General features: G+C 39.6%; 2 protein-coding genes and 1 long non-coding RNA gene across 3 annotated transcripts; 2 read left to right on the top strand and 1 right to left on the bottom strand.

Moving 5' to 3' along the window:
• The first annotated feature begins 309 nt into the window (after positions 1–309).
• On the top strand, positions 310–12,456 carry abcb10 (ATP binding cassette subfamily B member 10). Its single transcript, XM_088412935.1, has 14 exons — positions 310–1,189; positions 1,868–2,074; positions 3,365–3,567; positions 4,433–4,567; positions 5,079–5,225; positions 6,465–6,600; positions 6,680–6,775; positions 6,943–7,152; positions 7,219–7,298; positions 7,381–7,561; positions 8,420–8,463; positions 9,994–10,028; positions 10,166–10,224; positions 10,467–12,456. The coding sequence occupies exons 1-14, from the start codon at positions 787–789 to the stop codon at positions 10,658–10,660; spliced, it is 2,130 nt and encodes a 709-aa protein (XP_088269061.1). The 5' UTR covers positions 310–786; the 3' UTR covers positions 10,661–12,456.
• On the bottom strand, positions 1,806–17,612 carry LOC148424696 (uncharacterized). Its single transcript, XR_015865348.1, has 3 exons — positions 17,352–17,612; positions 15,902–16,102; positions 1,806–3,579 (listed from the first exon to the last, which is right to left on the bottom strand). It is a non-coding gene; the product is annotated as an uncharacterized LOC148424696 (long non-coding RNA).
• Positions 15,959–20,478, top strand: acta1b (actin alpha 1, skeletal muscle b). Its single transcript, XM_088412936.1, has 7 exons — positions 15,959–16,018; positions 17,377–17,513; positions 18,189–18,513; positions 18,793–18,954; positions 19,038–19,229; positions 19,316–19,497; positions 20,052–20,478. The coding sequence occupies exons 2-7, from the start codon at positions 17,385–17,387 to the stop codon at positions 20,193–20,195; spliced, it is 1,134 nt and encodes a 377-aa protein (XP_088269062.1). The 5' UTR covers positions 15,959–16,018; positions 17,377–17,384; the 3' UTR covers positions 20,196–20,478.
• The last annotated feature ends 988 nt before the right edge of the window (positions 20,479–21,466 follow it).

The following is a 21,466-nucleotide window of genomic DNA, read 5'->3' as shown; positions in this document are numbered from 1 at the left end:
AAGATAGTCAAACGTTGGTTTCAGTTTTCGGAGGAAAGCACTCATGAAAACAATTTCTAAGTACAAATAGTATTAATTCGTGTTTTGTACCTTTTTCTTTGTGAATAATAGGGGTGTTGTCATATTTAACATTAAGCATTTACCAAACCAAACTGATGTTTGTTAGCAATATGAGTCTGTTGTTGATATGATTTTAGTAGGTATTTTAAGTATTTGCATGTCAATGAACAACCTTGCAAATAATTCATTTTTTTTAAGTACGGCTAAGCGATTTTAATCTGGGATGGCTTGCTTTTGCCTGGCGAAGTTTGCTCCCACGATCAGCCATTGAATGTCCTCCTGTTTCGCTCGTAGAAGGAACCGTGTTGGATTGTATCATATCGAGGTCACCTTTCCTGTTTCTACGCTAAACGCCTCTCTCCTTTTCCTGGACTTTTTGTTTAATTCGTTTCTCGTCCTTTCACTTGGATTCAGCGTAAGGCTCCTGGGACTCAGGTTGACGTAGTTGTTGACAAATGATGAACAGCAAATGACAGTGTCAGGCGGGGTGTAGTTAAGTTACCTTGTGGGCGATAAGCGATAAACGCCGTGAACGTCTGTCAAAAGCAGATAACGACGGACTCTTAACGGCTAAAACTGGACAATGTAGAAAAAGCAAGATCCCACATTCGCCCGGCTATGTTGACGTGACTGCTGAACGAGTGGCGTGTTTCTTTAAACTGTAACAACCATATACTCTGGAATATCATCTTTTTCCTGTTCAGATATCGTCGCAACCGAAAGACAATGCGATTATTAATTCGCATGTCGATGTGCACGCATAGAGTGCGTTTACACAAGTCACTGCAGCACAGGACGGTGTGGTTTGCCGTATCTCCTGCCACCCAGAAGACGCGACCTCCGAGCGGGTCGAGGACCTCGGCCTCCCCGCCAACCGGCTTAATTCTCCCGACAGCCCTGTCGGCTTTCTCCCGCAGAGATCTCTCTTCGCTTCGCTCGTGCGTTTCCGCCAAGACACGGTCATCCATACGCACGCCCGTCGCCTTTGCCAGCTCCTCGGTACCCTCCACACCCGAATCCGTGAAGGGTCAGGCTGACATCGAAGGTGGCCACACAACGACCAATGTACCCCTGGAGGATGTCAGAAGGGTTTTGCGACTTGCTCACCCGGAGAGATGGAAACTATCAGGTAAGAAAAAGACAGATTGATATATGCAATTGCTATACAACGTCTGCACACCCCTGTCAAAGACCAGGTGTCTGTGACAGATCATGTTAGCCAAATCCCACCATTAATGTGATCTAGAACTCCATCGATTTAAAATATATTTCCCATAGATAAAGTAGAAATAAACAGCAGAAATTGTTATTTCACAAGTATCCGAACCTTTTAAACATTGATGTTATGTTCATTTATGCCTCCAACGACACTCAAAAAAAAGTGAGATGCTTATAGCCTTTTCCTGACTTTATTTTTATTTATTTTTTGCATACTAGCAAGAGCATAAATGTTGAATACAAATACTGTTGTTTGTCACCATGCAATATTCTCTCACTATCGTGTAAGACCTCAGATTTAGGTCCGTTGAAGAAAAATACAATTATGCTAAACCGTGATGCTGCCTTGCCCACGTTTCATTGTTGCTATCTTGTTTTTAGAGATGAGCAATGTTGTGGTTTTGAAAAACATACCTTTCAGAATTTAGGCCAAAAAGCTAAACTTCGGGTTTACTGGACATAATCAAAATCTCCCAAACACAAGGAAGGAATTATGAAAAATGTGTAATACCGGTAAACAAATTGGTAATATGGTAAAAGTACAAATGCTTTTTAACCCCCTTTACTTGTTCTTATATTTCATTTACAGCTGCTGTCGGCTTCTTGACCATCTCCAGCGCTGTCACCATGTCGGCACCGTTTCTCCTGGGCAGAGTGATTGACACAATCTACACAGCTGGGACGGATGTAGAGACCATGACGTCCTCCCTAACGTCGCTGTGCCTCATGTTGACTGGCGTTTTCTTGTGTGGTGGGGCTGCCAACGCTGCTAGAGTCTACCTCATGCAAATTTCAGGTGAGTCTTGGAGGGAGATGAGGGAAGCCAGATTCTTCCACAATGTAAACAATGTAACTACTGTGTCATGTTTGGACTGTGACTGAGTTGCCGGGGAATAAATACTGTGCTGCAAGTGCATTTAGATGCTGCAAAGGACTACTTTTGTCTAAGTCAAGCTCTTCAAATCATTTTGATAGTTTCTTATCAACAAAATGCTATCAGTTGGTTCCAAAGTAATACTGTTATAACAAGTGCCTTAGCAGAGAGTTTTTTTTTTTTTTTTCCTAGGAATGACCAGGAAAAAAGTTCAGGAAAAAAAGAATCTGGGAACTAGCAAATGCAAAATCACAAATGTGCAGTGATCTCCTGTAATGTTCGTTGTACTGTCGATGGTTTAAAAAAATAATTTGGGACATTAAAAAGGAGAAACACTGTCTTAACTTTTTTATGTTAATTAGCAACAATGAAAAATGTGTAATTAACCTCAGTCAATGGTAAAATGTGAACCCAATAACACAATGTCAAGTGATGCGTTGACTTACAAGTGAGTAATCTTTAGAGTTTTTGGAGATATGAGCCCCCAACTTTGCTGATTTTTGTGCTGACTTGCTAACAAAATTTGGACAAGTGCTAAATCATGGCAAGAAAACTCAACTCAATTCACTTGAGAAAAAGCTGCAGTTTGGCACATAAAATACATTTCTTAAAAAAGCTTCAGGGTGTATGTTGCTGCTACCTATTGTCAAACTAAACGTAATGGGGAATTCTACATCATGTATTTTAAATAAAATACATAACTTACTTATATATTTTAAATAAAATATACAACTTACTCATATTTTAAATACAATACACAACTTACTCATATTTTAAATACAATACACAACTTATCCTGAGCAATCTACACTAGCATAATGCTACTGCACAATGTGAGACGCCCTAGAAACAAGTAGTATCGACAGTAGTAGTGTTATAATCTATGTACATTTGAGCACAAATGGTAAAGCAACACATATTGACAAACACTATTACAATAGCACAAGTAGCTATTCTCTGACTTCTGTCTGGTATTATACTGAACCCTGGTGGCCAGGGTGTTCACATGAGGACGACTAAACCATAGGGCCAGAAGAGATTAATGACAATTTCCATTCATTTAACTCTTTTGATATAAGTTATTATCATGTTCACGGAACAAATTAGAGGTTAAGGCACCACTGTACCTTTTACTTTGATTACAAGTGATGACAACAATCAACCTTGACAGAAGTCCGAAGATGACTGTCTGTGCTTCACGTTTTTATGCAGGCCAACAGATTGTCCGCAATCTCCGCACCTCAGTCTTCTCCTCCATCCTCAGACAGGAATTGGCATTTTTCGACAAGAATAGGACGGGCGAACTGATCAATCGCCTCTCTGCAGATACGGCCATGGTCGGCCGCTCCATCACCGACAATCTATCTGACGGCCTGAGAGCTTCAGCTCAGGCTGTTGCTGGAGTTAGCATGATGGTGAGACTGCAACTAAAATCACACAAAGAATACATTTTAAATAATCAATAATATTTTAAGATTTTTTTTTGTGTTTCCTATTCACACACTCTAACCCTGACACGTTTATTTGTGAAATGAGAAACTGTGTTCATATTTTGAATGCTAGTGTATGTTCTGTTGTAAACTCAATGAAATTAAAGCTCACAATTGAATTAGCGAGGAAGCATTTGCCATCTGCTCTTTGCTAAATAAAATCACAAGCTTTCTGGAAGTCCTCGCAGCATAACATAGATGTGTGGTATGTTGGCAATAGTGCTGCCATACTACAAGGAAGTAAATGAGATTTGCTTCTTTTGTCTGAACCTGTTGAGAAACTGGTTTGAAGTCATTCTCCCAACAGTGCAAGGAAATGGGTCCAACTAAACTTTAATCAAATCCCAAAACTGTTTACTACTCTAGCTTTATTTTTTCCAACCATTAAAGTTTTGCTTTTTTCCAAAAATATTGTTGGAACAATTCTTATCATATTGTCTGTCATTTTATACTGAGCAGACAGACCATTTCTGAAGTATTCATGAAATCAATTTATGTTTCAGTTTTGGTGGTGGAACTACCAAATTATGTATTCATGTATTTATTCTTTTAAAGAACAACTCAATTGTCCCATTAGATGTTTATTTATAAAAAAGTTCAGCGTGATTTCTAATGAAACATCATCACACATGATGACAGTTTGAGGTGCAAACTTTTGAGATTTATTCATCCACAATGTTATTCAAACTCAGAATTGCAGGACTTTCTTCTTTGGAGATTAGAATCTAATAGTTTGTGGTGACCCCAACTTTTTTTTTTTTTTTTAACTCACTTGCTCTCACTCTTTCAGTTCTACGTCTCACCCAGCCTGGCAAGCTTCATGCTCCTGATCGTGCCCCCTTTGGCCGGGTTGGCTGTGGTATACGGCCGATACCTTCGCTCCATCTCTAAACTCACACAGGATGCGTTAGCCCAAGCCACACAGGTATACCGTTCACACAAACTCACCAGCTGAATAGAGTTATTTGTGACTATGTTGAGGACATGTTTCAATATGTGGTAATTACTGCAGGTACTAAGAGCATTGCAAGGAAGTGTGGAAAAAATAAGCTTGTGAAGAAATTGCTTCAACACATCCTGTGCTCTTAGGGGAAAAGTGTATTTTTGTACTTTTAGTGGTGCAGAAACGTTGTCATTGTGGTTGTACTGACAGTTGACTTTTATAGTTTGGAAATGGGCCTCTTCTGTTTTAACCCAAGAAAAAATACAATTATCTTTTCTGTAAAATGTTATACTGAAAAGATACTGATCAGAAAGCAACACTTTTATTCACCAGTCGCCATTTTGTATAAATGCCTTTGATACAGTAGTATGAAGCTAAGCTAGCTAAATTTATTACAAGTTTTTTTTTTAATCCGATGAACGGATGTTTTTATAATTTCTCTCATAATTAAGATTTTAAAAGTAGTCATGAAAAAATTGTTTATTTTTTTCAGTTGGCAGAGGAGCGAATCAGCAGCTTGCGGACTGTTCGAGCGTTTGGTAAAGAACTGTCTGAAGTCCACGCATACAACCAGAAGACAGATCAGGTCCTCAAACTGGCCAGAAGGGAGGCTGTGCTACGTGCTGCCTTTTTTGGAGTGGTAAGAATGAGAGAAAAAAAGCCAAAAGACATTTTGTCAATTCCATCCATCTATTTTCTATGGCCGCTTATCCTCACTAGGGTCGCAAGCGTACTGGTGCCCATCCCAACTGTCTACGGGCAGTAGGCGGGGGGCACCCTGAACTGATTGCCAGCCAATCGCAGGATGAACAACCATTCACACTCATAATCACACTTCAGGAAAATTTAGAGTCCAATATACCCTCCTTGCATGTTTTTGAATGTGGGAGGACACTTGAGTGCCTGTAAAAAAACACACTAACATGGGGAGAACATGCAAACTCCACAGAGTAAGGCCGGGTCAAGCAGGAATTGAACCCGAGACATCTGAACTATGAGGCGGACATGCTTACCACCATGCTGCCCATCTTGTAAAATATTTAGCCATTTTCAACAGGAAACATATATTTTGTCTATAATTTGATCGCGACATTATATTTCCCGTACAAGTTATTTTAAAAACACATTTTGCCTGTTGTTGTGGACTGAAAGTGGCAGTACCTGTACTCAGGGCTCAAGTAACACCCGATCACAGTTGAGTTAGCGAATGTCACGTAACCAAATTCAGAAAACAGATGAGCTGTGACTGGTTGTTACCTGAGCCTTGAGCACATATGATCTAATTTTCAGTCAACAGCAAATGGAAAAGTGAGTTTTTAATTCTGATTTTTAATTTTAATTCATTAGACCGGATATTAACGTTTTGCTACTAGAAATTAGAGATTAGTATCTCTTTAAGTTATCCTATTACCTACATTACTGCACTTTCCTACCATGAAGGCCTGAAAATATCATCCATCAATATGTCTGTATTTGCTCTTATTTTTATACAATACAAACAGGTGTGCACATAAGTACTGAGCATACACATTGAAACTATTCATGAGCACACCAAAAAGTCAAGTCAACTGCCAAAATGATTGCCTCTGTGGGCAAAATATCTAAATGAAAGCCTAAAAGGGCATTACTGTCTATGTACAATATAGTCTTAGTAATTAGAATAATGTTTTTTTTAATGAATTTGTCATTACTTTTTGAATGATAACAAATAAATTATCAAAATCTTCTTCAGTGAAATTAGTTGGTATTCAAAATCAACTTCATTGGGCTACTCATTGGGAATTTCTTTCTTTGCCTTCACATGAGGCTTTTAATGCATATTCTAAATGGTTATCAAACAACAACATTGTGTGTGTGCATGTGTGTTGCTGTGTTTCAGACTGGTCTCAGTGGTAACATCATGATCCTCTCCGTGTTGTACAAAGGAGGCCTTCTGATGGCAAGCCAGCACATGACTGTCGGAGAACTCTCCTCATTTCTCATGTACACCTTCTGGGTTGGCATCAGCATTGCAGGTAGCCCACGTGACCCAGGCTATGCGCATTGCTTGCTTTTCAGGTGCTTGAAAGTAGTCATGCATATTCTGTGTGACAGGTCTGAGTACATTCTACTCGGAGCTCATGAAGGGCTTTGGTGCAGGAGCGAGACTGTGGGAGCTGTTAGACAGAAAACCGGAATTCCCTCTTAATGGTCAGTATTCACATGCATGAGTGGAGGAGGATGACATCATACAAAACCCATAGTTAATCAAACAAAAAATAGGACAGCCTCCTTGTAATTGAATAAGATAAAGTCTGGTGACTTTGGGGAACTATAAGAAAAAAAAAAATCACATATTCAATCTTCGTACTCCACAGAGGGCCAAGTTCTTCCTCCAAAGCAACTGAAGGGCCGCTTGGAGTTCCGCAACGTCTCCTTCTCCTACCCATCCCGTAAAGATGCGCCTATCTTTCATAACCTCAGTCTTCTGGTGCCAGCTGGAACAATCATGGCTGTCGTGGGACCAAGCGGATCTGGAAAATCAACTCTAGTATCGCTTCTGCTAAGGCTGTATGACTGTGACTCAGGTTGGTTGTTTTGTTTCTTCTTCTCTGTTAAACGAGGAAGGTGCTCATGCTCCACCTCTCCTGTAGGTACTATCACTGTGGATGGCCATGACATCCGGGACCTGAATCCCTTCTGGCTCAGAAGTCACATAGGAACTGTCAGCCAGGTAGAAGTACAGTTCACAAAGTGCACTTTTTTGGGGAAAAGGCCATCAGGGTTCTCACAAGTTCTCACTTACTGTCTCTCAGGAGCCAGTGCTGTTCTCCTGTTCCATCAGAGACAACATAGCATACGGTGCTACTGACCCAGATGCAGTGACCACAGAGGATATCTACAGAGCAGCCCGAGTAGCAAATGCATACGATTTCATCCAGGATTTTCCCAAAGGCTTCGATACTGTGGTAGGGGAGAAAGGAGTGCTGCTGTCAGGTGAGGTTCCTCTGGAACCATGTAAATCAATTACTGCATCTACAAGTACTCTTATACTAGTAGTTTCCTTGAATGAGTGGTTAGCACGTCATGCTCATGGATCCTCAAGTTCTTGGTTCGGCTTCCTCGCACATTCCAAAAACCTGCTTAATAGACTCATTAAAGAATCCAAAATCTCCATAGTTGTAAATGATGTCTGTTATGTTGTTTGTTTGTTCCTTTGTCATGTTTATGCATGATGGTCATAAACTGAATGCAGTTTCACTAATAGTGTGAGACCAAGAACAAAAAGCTGCCACTTCACTGCTTCTTTAAATTAGTTTTATTGACTAGAGCTCTCTTAAGATGCAACCTACCTTATTTCCTATTGCAGAGGATAAGTGATGTAGAAAATGGATGGGTTTCGTTTTTCCATTGTCTCTGTATTCTTATTCCTTACATTATTTTTTTTCTCACAGAATAGATATCTCCCTCCTCAAACCTTAACGATTTACCTCACTCTGAGTATTGAAATTTACTTATGTTTATTCAATTTATTTACGTGTCCTCACAATCGTGTCAAAACTAATATTGTACATGAGGACAAAATGTGTGTCTTCAAAGACACAGTTGCCAAAAGGCAAGTTAATGAAACTGCAATTACAAACTTCACCACTAGGTTGCGCACCACACCACTGCTGTTTCCATCCACCAACACTGAAAGGCGAAGACTTACTTCCACAGAACATATTGGTTGTCTAAAACCACATATATTTGACCTTTCACCCACATGCAAATTGCATTATAAGTTAATAGGAAGTAAATTTAGGAAAATATCTCCCCTCTTATATGAATAATGATTTTGTGTTTGTGTTCCAGGTGGCCAAAAGCAAAGAATAGCCATTGCAAGAGCTCTTCTGAAGGTCAGTGATGCACTAATTGTTTTATGGCTGACCATTCAGAGAACTTAGATTTGCATGCATTCATTGACCATTGGACACAACTTTCACAATGAAGAAGCATGGTCATTTAATGCCAAATCAGCTGGTGGGTTTAACCAAGCCAATTTTGATTTTGATGAAACTTGGTGTACTTGTGGGTAGTGATGGCACAACACCAAAATTTTGATCAATCATACAACGCGTTTGGCAGCTGATAAGGGAATCATATATTAGGTTGTTATCATTATGTGCTTATTTCATTGCTACCTATTTATGCAATCCTAGTTCATTTTGACCCTGTCCTTAGATAGAGCTGTTGACGCACGAAAGTGTGAGCCGGGACCTTGGCCCAGCTGCCGGTGGCGCCCGGCTGGCTCTTTTGTTGTGTCTTGTTGTGTCTTGTAATCTGCTATGCTTTTGCTCAATAAAAGCCAGGGGGGGACGGCTGGGCAGTGAAATTAGCGTTGGAAGACCCACGAGTTCATTTGACCAAGCTTTTTTCCCTATGCCCGGCATAGAAAAGTCAATCTTGCCTGGCCTGAGTTACTCTTTTTGCTGTTTAAGCAGCTAGGCTTGTCCTAGTCTTCTTTTCTGAGATTTCTCTGACAGCAGCTAGCACCTGCCAAATTCTGGCATTTGGGGCAAAAAAGGGGCAAAACGTGTATGGTTGGAAAGGAAATTCAATGAGGATTCATGAATGAATGAATGACTCATGGAAGATGCATTGAGCGAGGCATATTTACTAACTTGACCTTTTGTGCATTCATTTAATCTTGAAAGTATGCTTGTGACTCATGTGACCTCGACAACATTTTTTATTAAAAAACGTCTCACATGTTCTCTAAAACATGTAACAAGTTTAGACATGTTTTTTTTTGTTTTGTGTTGCACCAATAAAAAGTAAAAGTATCCACATCCTCAGACTTTCATGATAGATATACGTATCATCATGTACATGTAATATGTACTAGGCCCTACAAGATCATCTGGTGACACACTGCTTTTTCCAGTTTATGCTGCTGTGGTTGTTTCAGAAGAAATTGGCTGAAATTCAGAACACCCAACATGTCTCAAGGGCTAAATTTCACGGTCAAATTTTTTGATCAGAAGGACAAGGAAAATCTTAATTGCAGATTTGAGAGCCTTTTTGGCTTTGCTTTCCAACAATACTTTTTTGTGAACATTGACTTAGTAGTTTCTGATATATAATGGTTCAAAGGAAGGCGGGCAGAAAATATTAAAATTCCAAGAGCCATCACTCCCAAACTACTGCTCTGATTGAGTGAAAATTGTAGATATATTTTTGTGCCATCACGAGCAACAAGCACATCACGTTTCTTCAAAACCTAAATCGTCTGTTAAAATTTTCAGATTGTTTTGGGTGCCTTAGCATAGTATCTACCAGCAGTAATTCTGTTGAACAATTCTTCCTTCTGATATTAGAGAAGTGTAATCACTCATGACTGGAATTTTAAAACTTTCTCTATTCAACTTGTACTTTCTTATCATCAGAATCCTAAGATCCTGCTTTTGGACGAAGCTACCAGGTACAGCAATGAGAACAGACTATTTTGTCACCTTGTTTGCCATACTTAGCTAGAATGTTTATTTTATTTTATTGTATTGTATTGTATTGTATTGCATTGTTTATACGATGATTACAATTTCAATGGCCCATCTCCAGTGCACTGGATGCGGAGAACGAGTTCCTGGTGCAGGAGGCTTTGGAGCGACTAATGGAAGGTGGATCCCATTTTTGTTTCCTTTCAAATCAACATTACATTGTTTTTGATACAAAAACCAAAAACCAACAAATTGTATTGACTTTAGTTTGGTATTTATGTTGCTGACTTGGTGACCCAAATCAGCTAGCCCAGTAAAAATTGATCTCTGATGTCTATAGCCTCATTACCAGTAGGGGAAGACTAGCCTGGCTTAGTAAAGTCTAGCAAACATTGTCCTCATTATTTTCTTCTCGCCATCAGGGAGGACGGTCGTCATAATCGCTCACCGCCTCTCCACCATCCAAAACGCCAATGCCGTCGCAGTTCTGGACCAGCACCGTGTGGTTGAATGCGGCCAGCACTCGGAGCTTCTGGGAAACCGACAGGGACTATTCCGAAAACTGATGGAGAAACAAGCTTTCCTTCGGGAGGAGCAGAAACGGGCCTTGAGTTAAATCTTGTCAAGTGGTTGATAGAAGGAACAAATTAGGTGGGATTCATGGTTGGGGGTCAACTATATCTGTTTCATACCAAAGCCTGTGACAATGCTGCAGGTGTTCTTTCACCAAGTGACTAGGCTGTGAGACGAACTTCAAAACGTACTGACTGTTTACTATTTCAACTTTAGTCCGTAAAACGTTATTCCCACTGGAGGAATGCAGTGCAAAGAGATATTTTTCAAACTGAAGACACCTGTGGTTTTAAAACACTGTCTTTATGGATGTATAATTCAGGTTATTTTACATTACATGTAAAATATGTGTATAAAATGTGCAAATCCTTTTTATTTTTAACTAGGCACGCTATAATCTGACTGCACTGTTAAGTACTGCTAAATGTATATTTATGTTGTTTGTTTTGCTGGACAAATTAACTATGAGCTCACAAACAGAGACTTTTTAGAGTGTATCGTGAAATGAAACATCTATATATGTGGTAGTTATAGAATTGGATTGAGACAAAAAGAAAACAACACTATTTTTAATGAGCACATTTGATTCTCAAAATACGCTTATTTCTTTTAAATGATTGTATACTATTACACAAGTGCCAACTGAGTTTGTATTGAGAGTTTATATTTTGTGACAGTCATTTATTTAGGAAGAAACCACAATGATCATCCTGGTTGTAATTTAAGTGAGGTTTTTTTTCTAATTTATTGAAATAAAGGTGGTTTAATTTGGTGCAAAATACATTGGAACCTTTGAGGCCAAACAATCCATCACAGGTTCAAATTGTCAGCATCATTAAACCGGCTACTTTGAATCGGAGGTAAACGGCAACGTCCAATCAAAAGGCCATGGTTTCAACTGATTCGTTTTCTTAGTTTTTGTGTGTGTGTGTGTGTGTATGTATGTATATATATATATATATATATATATATATATATATATATATATATATATATATATATATATATATATACACACACACACACACACTTTACATTTTAGCTGTTATTAGCATGGCTATACTAGCTTTAAGGTGCTAGCACAAAGACACTTCTAATATTAAAAGAAATAGCTTTTATTACATATAAATTATAAATCCAATCATGCTTCCCTTTAACAAGCTATTTTTTGCATTTTAATAATTTTTACCTCCAGTTTCTCCTGGCACATGTCAATCTTACCAACTTGAAATTTTTCTCGCAAAATATTTTACTTATGCGCACATCACTACTCACTCATTCAATTGTATTTAATACAAAACGTTACATTAATCACTTAAAATTAAATTTTTAGCACATTTGTATTCAGGCTAATGAAGGAATACATATGTGATGTGGAAGATTTCTAGCTGTCACATGATTAAGTACAATACTGTATGGAGATACTTAAATATAAATATTTAATGATTCTGAAGGAATTTGCCTTACAAAGCCATTTTCTAAATTACTTAAGGGATTTAAAACACAGCACCATTATTAACAATGTTCCATTATTTTCTTGAATCACATGACTACAAAGATTGAACTGAAACATGGGACAGTTGAGGGACGTTTTTAAACATTATTTTATGTGATGCAGTTGTCAGAAAATTCACATGTCAATGTGCTTTCAAATGACAATTTTCGTTTTGACAGTAGAATATTAGCCACACTTTCACTCTGATGGTGCTAGTAAACATGACAAATATGTGATTTCTATTGATGTATGTCCTTGGTTTTAAATGAGCTTTAGTACATTTTAAATAATGTTTTGCTAAATTATTATAGTTTTGTGTAACAGAATAAAGTGTAATACTTGAAGGTTGTGTTGGTGTTTTTAATGTGCTCTGAGCTGAGCTATGATTGGTCAATATTTTTTTACCTGAGTCCATCTTCCTTCACAATGCTGGTATAAAAAGAGGTAATGAAAAAAATCATTTTCATACAAATTAAGTACAATTAAATTATTTCCTTGGGTATCCCTAATCATTTTTCTTGTCTAATTAGTTTGCCAGGGTTCCTGTTTTGGATGTCACTGAAGTACACTCCTGCAACTTTGAAGACTGCCTACAGTATGTCTTGTGTAAAAACTTAAATATAAAACTTAAACATAAATGGAATGTAAATATTCCAACCATACAAAACCAAAACATATAATCACATCATTAAAAAAAAAAACAAATTATGATAAAATACACATTTAAAAAAGTAAAATTCCTCCTGATTGTTTTCTGCACCCTTGCATTGATGGAGCATTTTGCCCTATGCCTACCTTGGCCTAAATGCTGCCCTTACTCCAATCAAAATGCTTACAAATTAGAGCATCGTTGCAGCGGCCCCAACAAGTGTTTTCTCCTCTTGTACGCTCTGTGTCCCCATGAGTTTACAAGCTAACAAACCTCACAAAAACAACCCAATAAGTCCGTCAACTGGCATCGTCTCATATGCACTGACACACAACACTTCTTCTCTCCGACACCTGCTACACGCGCACACATCCTTTCACCTCCTCGTCTCCCTCCAAGCCCCTCCTGCTGTGTCTCTCCTCCCCCTCGCCCCTTCTGACCTCTTCCCTCCCCTCTCTGGCTGATCCAACAACTGCCTGACCACTTACATTTTAGGCCTCTTGCAGGCGCGCGCATCAAAAATGGCACAGGACCAGCGCGTTAAAGTAGCTCAGGCCCTTGCCATCCCCCTCCCACAGCACATTCATGTACACACACACTACTTTCAATGGGCACCCAAGGAGGTGTCTCCTTATTTTCACACGTCCTCCTTTCCAAAAAATCCTACGACCATTTTTTCAACCTCCAGCCCCGCCCTCTTACGGGCCCCTTTCTTTCTTAGAATATTATTGAAGAATACATCACTCACTATTTATTTTTACCTCCAGTGCAAATCCACGGTTCCCCTATACAACAATCACTTTAAAAACTACAAGACAATTTTGAGTTCAACTGACATTTTCAAGAAAAAATGTCTAGATTTCTTTTAGGGCTGTTGGTGGGTTGGAGCTTATCCCAGCTGACTTCGGGTACAGGCAGAAGTCACACACCAGCATGCACACTCACACCAATGCACAATTTAATGTCTTCAACTAACCCAACATTGGAAGTAAGAAAAGGACCTCCGGAAAAAAAAGAAATTTGGCAAGTCGTACGCAGTTTCCACTCAGGAAAGCCTGAGCGAAGATTTAAACCAAAAACCAAGCGTATGTACATTAAAACGGCATGTACCTAACAACAAATTGACTATTGTAAAAATCACCAGAAAAGATTGACAATAAATGGCCTTAGGTATCTATCATCTCCATCACTCAGGATGAGTAGTATTACTTATTTTTGGACAAGCCCATTATTTTTGTTCCATAATGTCCTACTGTAGTAGGGAAGTAGGGATTTCCCTGTACAGTGGTGCCTTGATTTACAAGTTTAACTGAGAGCAAAGTTAAAATCAAAACACTTTAATCTCTAATCAGCTCTCCCTAATTGAAATGAATGGAAAAAGTTTAATCCAATTAATAGATACAGGGCAACCCAACGGATAATAATAATAAAACAGAATTAGTGGCAACTAAGCTGCAGTCAATTTTTACTTTTCACAGAGTATAAGCAATATATGCATGTGGGATTGTTTATGGTTTGTCAGCATGTGTGGCTGCATCATTTGCATTCAAATACATTTTTAAAGATTTAGAATTACGGTACCATGCTCGTTTTTTTAGCCTATCAACTGCATTTTGCACTGTGTGTTGGCATTCATCTAGTAGACCTTTGTAAGTTATGTGGACTGCTTAAATATGCAATGTGTAATTCCTCTTGTTTTATGTTGGGTTTCTCACCAAACTCAACTGGGAGTGGCTAATAGCTTGTTTTCTATTGTGAAGAACTATACAGATCAATCACTGCTTCTTGGTTTGAAGATTACTGTGACCAACTAGTATGTTGGATCACTCATAAGTCTAGATGCCAATGTAAATGAATATCTCTCAGAGTGCAAAATCGACAGTGAAGAACCAATTTGCTACTTATATAATAGCAAGGTCGTGAAAGGTGAAAATGTTTGTGCTCTTATTACGTTGAGGCTAAAGATGCTATTGTGCTAACTATGCTGCTAACTGAATTCTCAACATGCATTTGATGACATTTGAGATTTGATGACTATTTCCGTTCCATTACAAAGTGCTCACTGCTTCTATCCATTGCTGTCTTTTCTATTTTATGTGTGTCTAACCTATTGTATGTGTAAACTCTTCATGCCATGAGTGATAATGTGTTTTTTTCCCAGCCTTTTTTGCCAAATTCCATGTCCGTTTTTGCTTCTGTCTATGCATGTCCTCCCTCTCTCCTTCCTAAGTCTCTGGAGTTTATTTTAACCTCCTTCCCCGCTCTTCTTTCACTCCTTGCGGCCCCTCATACGGGACTCACACCTGCCAACACACATGTGTGCACTGCATGTACACACTGTATTCCCTTTTCAGGCTTCCTTTATGCATATACACAAGCACGAACACAAGGTGAAATGTAGCAGAGCTATAATTAATCAAAGTTCTCCTGTGATGCAGACAGATAAGGTTCCATTATTTCTTCATTAAATTCATCTCATTACTGTCTGTGGTCAGTATAGAGGATGAAGGGTTTGAAGATGTTAATGATGACCACACATTTCCATTGAGGTATACTCAAAATAATTGGTGTACTCAATTTTCTATAGATACAAGTAACACTTAAACAATTAGAGCAGTAAGTGCCTAAATATAACATATATATATATATATATATATATATATATATATATATATATATATATATATATATATGCATGCATGATTTGATATGACTATAATGATGGACTGGCCTTTCAGTCATTTGGTCTGAAGCCTAAATGTGTTCAGATGAGGGTAGCAATTTCCCATTTTAAGGCTGCATAAGGCCTACTAGCAGCCCGACTCTAACCCTGCTTGGTAGCAAATGGCATCTCCCTCCGGAAACCCCACCCCACCACGGCCAGCGGCACCCCCAGGGGTCCGTATGCTCCTTATACGGCCCTGAGGAGTGCCCGCGAGCCTCTACGGGAGGTCAAAGCGACAGTTCCAAATATGGCAGGCGCTCTTCCATGTCGCGGGGAGTGCGCTGCGCTGTCACTCATGAGTCCCCTGAAACTTGATGGATGGCCGTCACACACTCTACACCCACCATCCAACTACCCCTCCCTAACCTTCATGCCCTGGCAGTATCCAAATATGGCAGAGGGCCGGGGTTGGTACCTTTGTGAATGGTGGAGGTTGTGTATATAAGCCGACCTGGCAGCAGAGAGGACCGTAGCTGGTTCAGCAGCAGCACTGGTTGGGTCATTCTCTCCGAGCCGCAGACACTCTCCTAAGGTAAGACACCAAAGCCGGAACACCTAGGCGGCTCACCCGGATAGGGGCCACCACACTGGGGGACATGCTTGGGCTAGAACCACTCTGCAACAAACAGTATGAGAATGGGGAAAATGGAAATTGAATCATTGACTGTGTAATCTGTTTTTAGAGAATAATTGTATAGTGGTGACCCCTAATGGGACCACCCTAAAATCAAGAAAATATACATTGTAACGCTCATCATCTAATTTACCCATGCAGTTTCATTTAAAATGTAAATGATAATTAAACATCAGCATATTTGACCATTACAAGACTGCAACTAAACTTATAGTCATCGATGTTGAAATATATGTATTAATGTAGTAATATATTTAACTCGTATAGACCCTGTGATTGACCGCCGACCCATCCAAAATGCTGTCTGCCTTTCATTCAGTTACCAGAGATAAGCTCGAGTTACCTGCAATCCTGCACAAAATAAAAAGTCTCTTAAAACTGACAGATAGATAAATATTATCCATCCATCCATTTTACAGCCGTTTAGCCTTACTAAAGTTGCTGGCTGGCTGGTGCCTATCCCAGCTGTCTACTAGCAATAGGCGGGGGACACCCTGAACTGTTTGCCAGACAATTGTAGGGCGGGGTAATTATTATAGTGAATAATAATCAAAGTTAACATTAGATATACTATTTCGAGTCATTAAATGTGTCAACAAGTTTTAGCTACACCTAAAAATTGTTTAAGTGTTTTAATGTAATGTTTTTTTTTTTTTTTAATTTTCAAATACAAAAACAAAAACAAAAAAAGGTAGTATTGGTTTTGCTTACCAGCACCAATGTGTCAAATGTTATTGTGCAAAAGATAGTCATGTTCTGTGCAAATGGTGCCCAGTTTTAGCTATGAATGTTTTGATTGAACTAGCCACCGTTTGCAAGTAGCTTAATCAAATTGTATTGTCGTTCACATTGTTGTTTTTTTTTCAGTCAGAAACTAAGAATAATATATTAACGCCACTCATTATCAGCAATCGGTCTATCTAGTCTAGTGCCAAATGTTATTTGGCAAGACTATGCCTTTTCATGTATGAAAATCTACGTTAATGTTACGTTGATGACAAAACATTGCAAGTTTTCATTGACAGAAAGTGATTTCATCGTAATTACCTTTAGGTGACAATTTCAAGGATCACGTTCAATATATTTATATTGTGAAGAGGCAAAATTTCTGTGACTTTTACTATAGTATTTTGCTGTATTTAGAGCATGAAACTGAAAAAAACAAACTTGCTAGTATTAGCTGGTGTTACTGTCACATATATAACCAATATATTTTAATGTAAAGACTGACCGTATTTGCCGTTGTTTGCCCACAGAAGCCAACATGTGTGACGACGATGAGACTACCGCCCTTGTGTGCGACAACGGCTCCGGCCTGGTGAAGGCTGGCTTCGCCGGAGACGATGCCCCCAGGGCCGTGTTCCCCTCCATCGTGGGCCGCCCCCGTCACCAGGTAAGCATTAGCATTCCGGCCACCGTATCGACCACTAGAAACCAATTTATATAAAGGAAAGGGCTCACTTGAACATTTGTGACGTGTTGCTATCAATTACCGAGGAAAGAATTTTAAATGATGCGCTTTCTAAAAAGGACGTAGTCCACGTGACTTGGTCCAGCCATGTGACTTAGTCCGGCCAATCTGAAATGTAATCAAGTCAATAAAGCACGTGTTAAGATAATTATTATTTTATATACTAAAACGGTATGTTTTACTTTAAATCATACAGGTTTTATTATATACAGCAATAAATACAAGTACTCCCCCATACTCGGAAAACATTTTAATTTTACAGTATACTGTCCATAAATTTACTTATACAAACGTCAAATTTTAAAATTTTGCATGGAATAAGAAAATACACTTTCCACTTTTTAGCGTAGAGTTTAATGCGTTCTTTTTCAACTGTAATATGAGAGCAGTTGGATGTTGAGTCGTGTCATCCTTTACTGCAGCAATGTGGCATTTGCATCCTTGAGATAAAATTAGTCCCAGATGAGGTGACCTGCGTCGTTATTTGGCGCCTTTGTGCAATGATCACCATGCGTACTCGTGGAAAGAAGGAGCAAGGTCATTCTGCTTCCATGTCTGTGCAGACGTATATTTTCATGAGACACTCTTTCCCCCCAGGGTGTCATGGTCGGTATGGGTCAGAAGGACTCCTACGTCGGCGATGAGGCCCAGAGCAAGAGAGGTATCCTGACCCTCAAATACCCCATCGAGCACGGCATCATCACCAACTGGGATGATATGGAGAAGATCTGGCACCACACCTTCTACAACGAGTTGAGAGTGGCCCCCGAGGAGCACCCCACCCTGCTCACCGAGGCCCCCCTTAACCCCAAGGCCAACAGGGAGAAGATGACCCAGATCATGTTCGAGACCTTCAACGTCCCCGCCATGTATGTGGCCATCCAGGCTGTGCTGTCTCTCTACGCCTCCGGCCGTACCACCGGTGAGAATGGCTACAGGTTTTAATGCACAAAATACAGCAATCTAAAACATTTATTATTGGCGCTGGTTAAAGTGACCACTTTAAGCATAACATTCAAGCACAGTGTTCCGTATTTAAGGAGTGTTTGAAAAACGCTCTAAGTGTATTTAATTGCACATGCTCCATTCACACGACATAATTTTACGCACAGCTTTTACGCACGAATTACGAATGCGTTCCACGACTCACGAAACGTATTCAAGAGTCTCCGTTTCTAAACATCGTGGATTTCACCGCTAGGTATTGTGCTGGATGCTGGTGATGGTGTGACCCACAACGTCCCCGTCTATGAGGGTTACGCTCTGCCCCACGCCATCATGCGTCTGGACCTGGCTGGTCGGGATCTGACCGACTACCTGATGAAGATCCTGACCGAGCGTGGCTACTCTTTCGTCACCACCGGTAAGCATCGATTAAACGCACACAACAATCGACAACAATTGCGCGGGGAATTATAAAACTCACCGCTATTTCCCACTCGACAGCCGAGCGTGAGATCGTGCGTGACATCAAGGAGAAGCTGTGCTACGTGGCTCTGGACTTCGAGAACGAGATGGCCACCGCCGCCTCCTCCTCCTCCCTGGAGAAGAGCTACGAGCTTCCCGACGGTCAGGTCATCACCATCGGTAACGAGAGGTTCCGTTGCCCCGAGACTCTCTTCCAGCCTTCCTTCATTGGTGCGTTTGAGAAACATGGTTTCCCTCCTATACACTTTTACAGCATCACACGCGTCCTTACACTTGTTCTCGCGACCTCGCGACAGGTATGGAGTCCGCCGGTATCCACGAGACCGCCTACAACAGCATCATGAAGTGCGACATTGACATCCGTAAGGACCTGTACGCCAACAACGTGCTCTCCGGTGGTACCACCATGTACCCTGGTATTGCTGACCGTATGCAGAAGGAAATCACCGCCCTGGCCCCCAGCACCATGAAGATCAAGGTAAATAATTTAACACGACTTGATTAAAGTAATGAGCAAAACAACATCTTTCTCTCTCAACAAGATTAATAACCAAACTTAACAGTATATATTTAATTTAAACATACAATAAATTGAATTGTTTGTGTTCTTAGCATAAAAAAAATTGGCACTGGAGGTTGCGACCCAGAAATACAATATTTTACACCAAGTAGACTGCAGTACCACCTTCTAAAGAAATAACTCTCCAAATATTACCATTATGGTTAACATTAAAATCCACTAGTCATATCAAAATCACCATAAAAAATGAGGCAGAATTATAGTTCCTAACAAGTATATTCAACATTAATATTTGATGCCATTGTAACAGGGAGCTATTTGAACATTAACCCTCACTGTGCTTATTTCAGTTAATAAATATAATGTACCTTCATAAACCTGTAAAATCAAGCAGTTCTTATATCGATTAGGAGAAAAATATTGTACTTTAAAGTTAAATACAACTGAGATAGTTAAGGAGGAGGATAGGACCCGTTAATGACCGACTCTCTCCCACTTTCTCCTTCACCTAGATCATTGCTCCCCCTGAGAGGAAGTACTCCGTCTGGATCGGTGGCTCCATCCTGGCTTCCCTGTCCACCTTCCAGCAGATGTGGATTTCCAAGCAGGAGTACGACGAGGCAGGCCCCAGCATTGTCCACAGGAAGTGCTTCTAAATCTCTCGTCTGCCCCAGCTCCTCCATCCTCTCCGCTACCAGCTTTGCGGGATTCGAGCGAAGGAGAGAAGCAGGAGAATCAACCTCTGCGGCACAGCAACACTCTGCTGTCAATGGACTGCCTGTCTGTGCTGTTGACCTTCTTAACTATGCATTGTTTCAACAAATGTGCATATTTTGTAGCTGTCTGTTGTCTGTGTTGTACGGAGAAAGGCTGTAAAAAAACACCACTGAACCATGCATCCAACCAAAGAAAACTTTAATAAAAAAATAACAACAACAACATGTTGCCCAACACATGTGAATGTAAGTGTATATACATATTAATAATTTATTAAAGTCCAATATTTGGTACTTTTGACCCTGCTTTATTATTTTCTAAAATATGACAATTAACAATAGTTGTAATGGCAATGTAGCCAAAGGAGAAAGTCATCGAGTGACAGAAGAAATTTAACAAAAATATTCACCAAGGGGTCAAACTGAATTGGCAAACTGTAACAATACAAATTATTTCCCTGAAAAAAAATAAAAATACAGGCGCTCATCCATCAGAGCTGAGAGCAGGGCAGGGTCTCTCTCTCTCTTTCCCATCAAGCACTGCTGTTATGTTGCAGAGTCCAGTGAAAGGGGAGATCTTGCTTCCAGGTCTGACTTTCCAGGAATGGGTCCAGACAGCAGAATGGCAGTTCCATTTTTGGGCCCAACTGGATGACTGACACTCAATACCTTGAGTTCTGTACTGACTTGTGAGGACCCGGGCCATCTTTAGGCAAAACGTGAACCAACAAGACGCATTGGGGGTAGCCTCCCATCATTAATGCCTTATAGAGAATACAACCTTAGCTCCACGTCGGATGGACTTATGGGGGCGTTTTATCTTTGACAACCAATTCAAACTAATTTATTTATTAAATGACTCTCCAAATCCAAATGCTAATCATTGTAAGCAAGCCTCACTGAAGTGGTCTGAAAAATATTTGTTTGCTAAAAATAATATTATATATATATATATATATATATATATATATATATATATATATATATATATATATATATATATATATATATATATATATATATATATATATATATATATATATATATCCTCAACTATTTATGATAGTGAAAGAACGATTGCGTGCTTTAACGCTAGATGGCAGAAAGGTTCCGTTAAACTCACCTGAGTATCTACCTGTTGATTGTCAAACAACAGAAAAATAGCCTGAACAAGCTGCTATCTTAATTAACTTTTGAAGTGGTATAAGTAA

The sequence above is a fragment of the Hippichthys cyanospilos genome, chromosome 4, assembly GCF_059441005.1.
Source record: "Hippichthys cyanospilos isolate Australia breed blue-spotted pipefish chromosome 4, RoL_Hcya_1.0, whole genome shotgun sequence".
In the NCBI taxonomy this organism is placed as follows: domain Eukaryota; kingdom Metazoa; phylum Chordata; class Actinopteri; order Syngnathiformes; family Syngnathidae; genus Hippichthys; species Hippichthys cyanospilos.
This window is presented reverse-complemented; position numbering and strand designations above follow the sequence as displayed.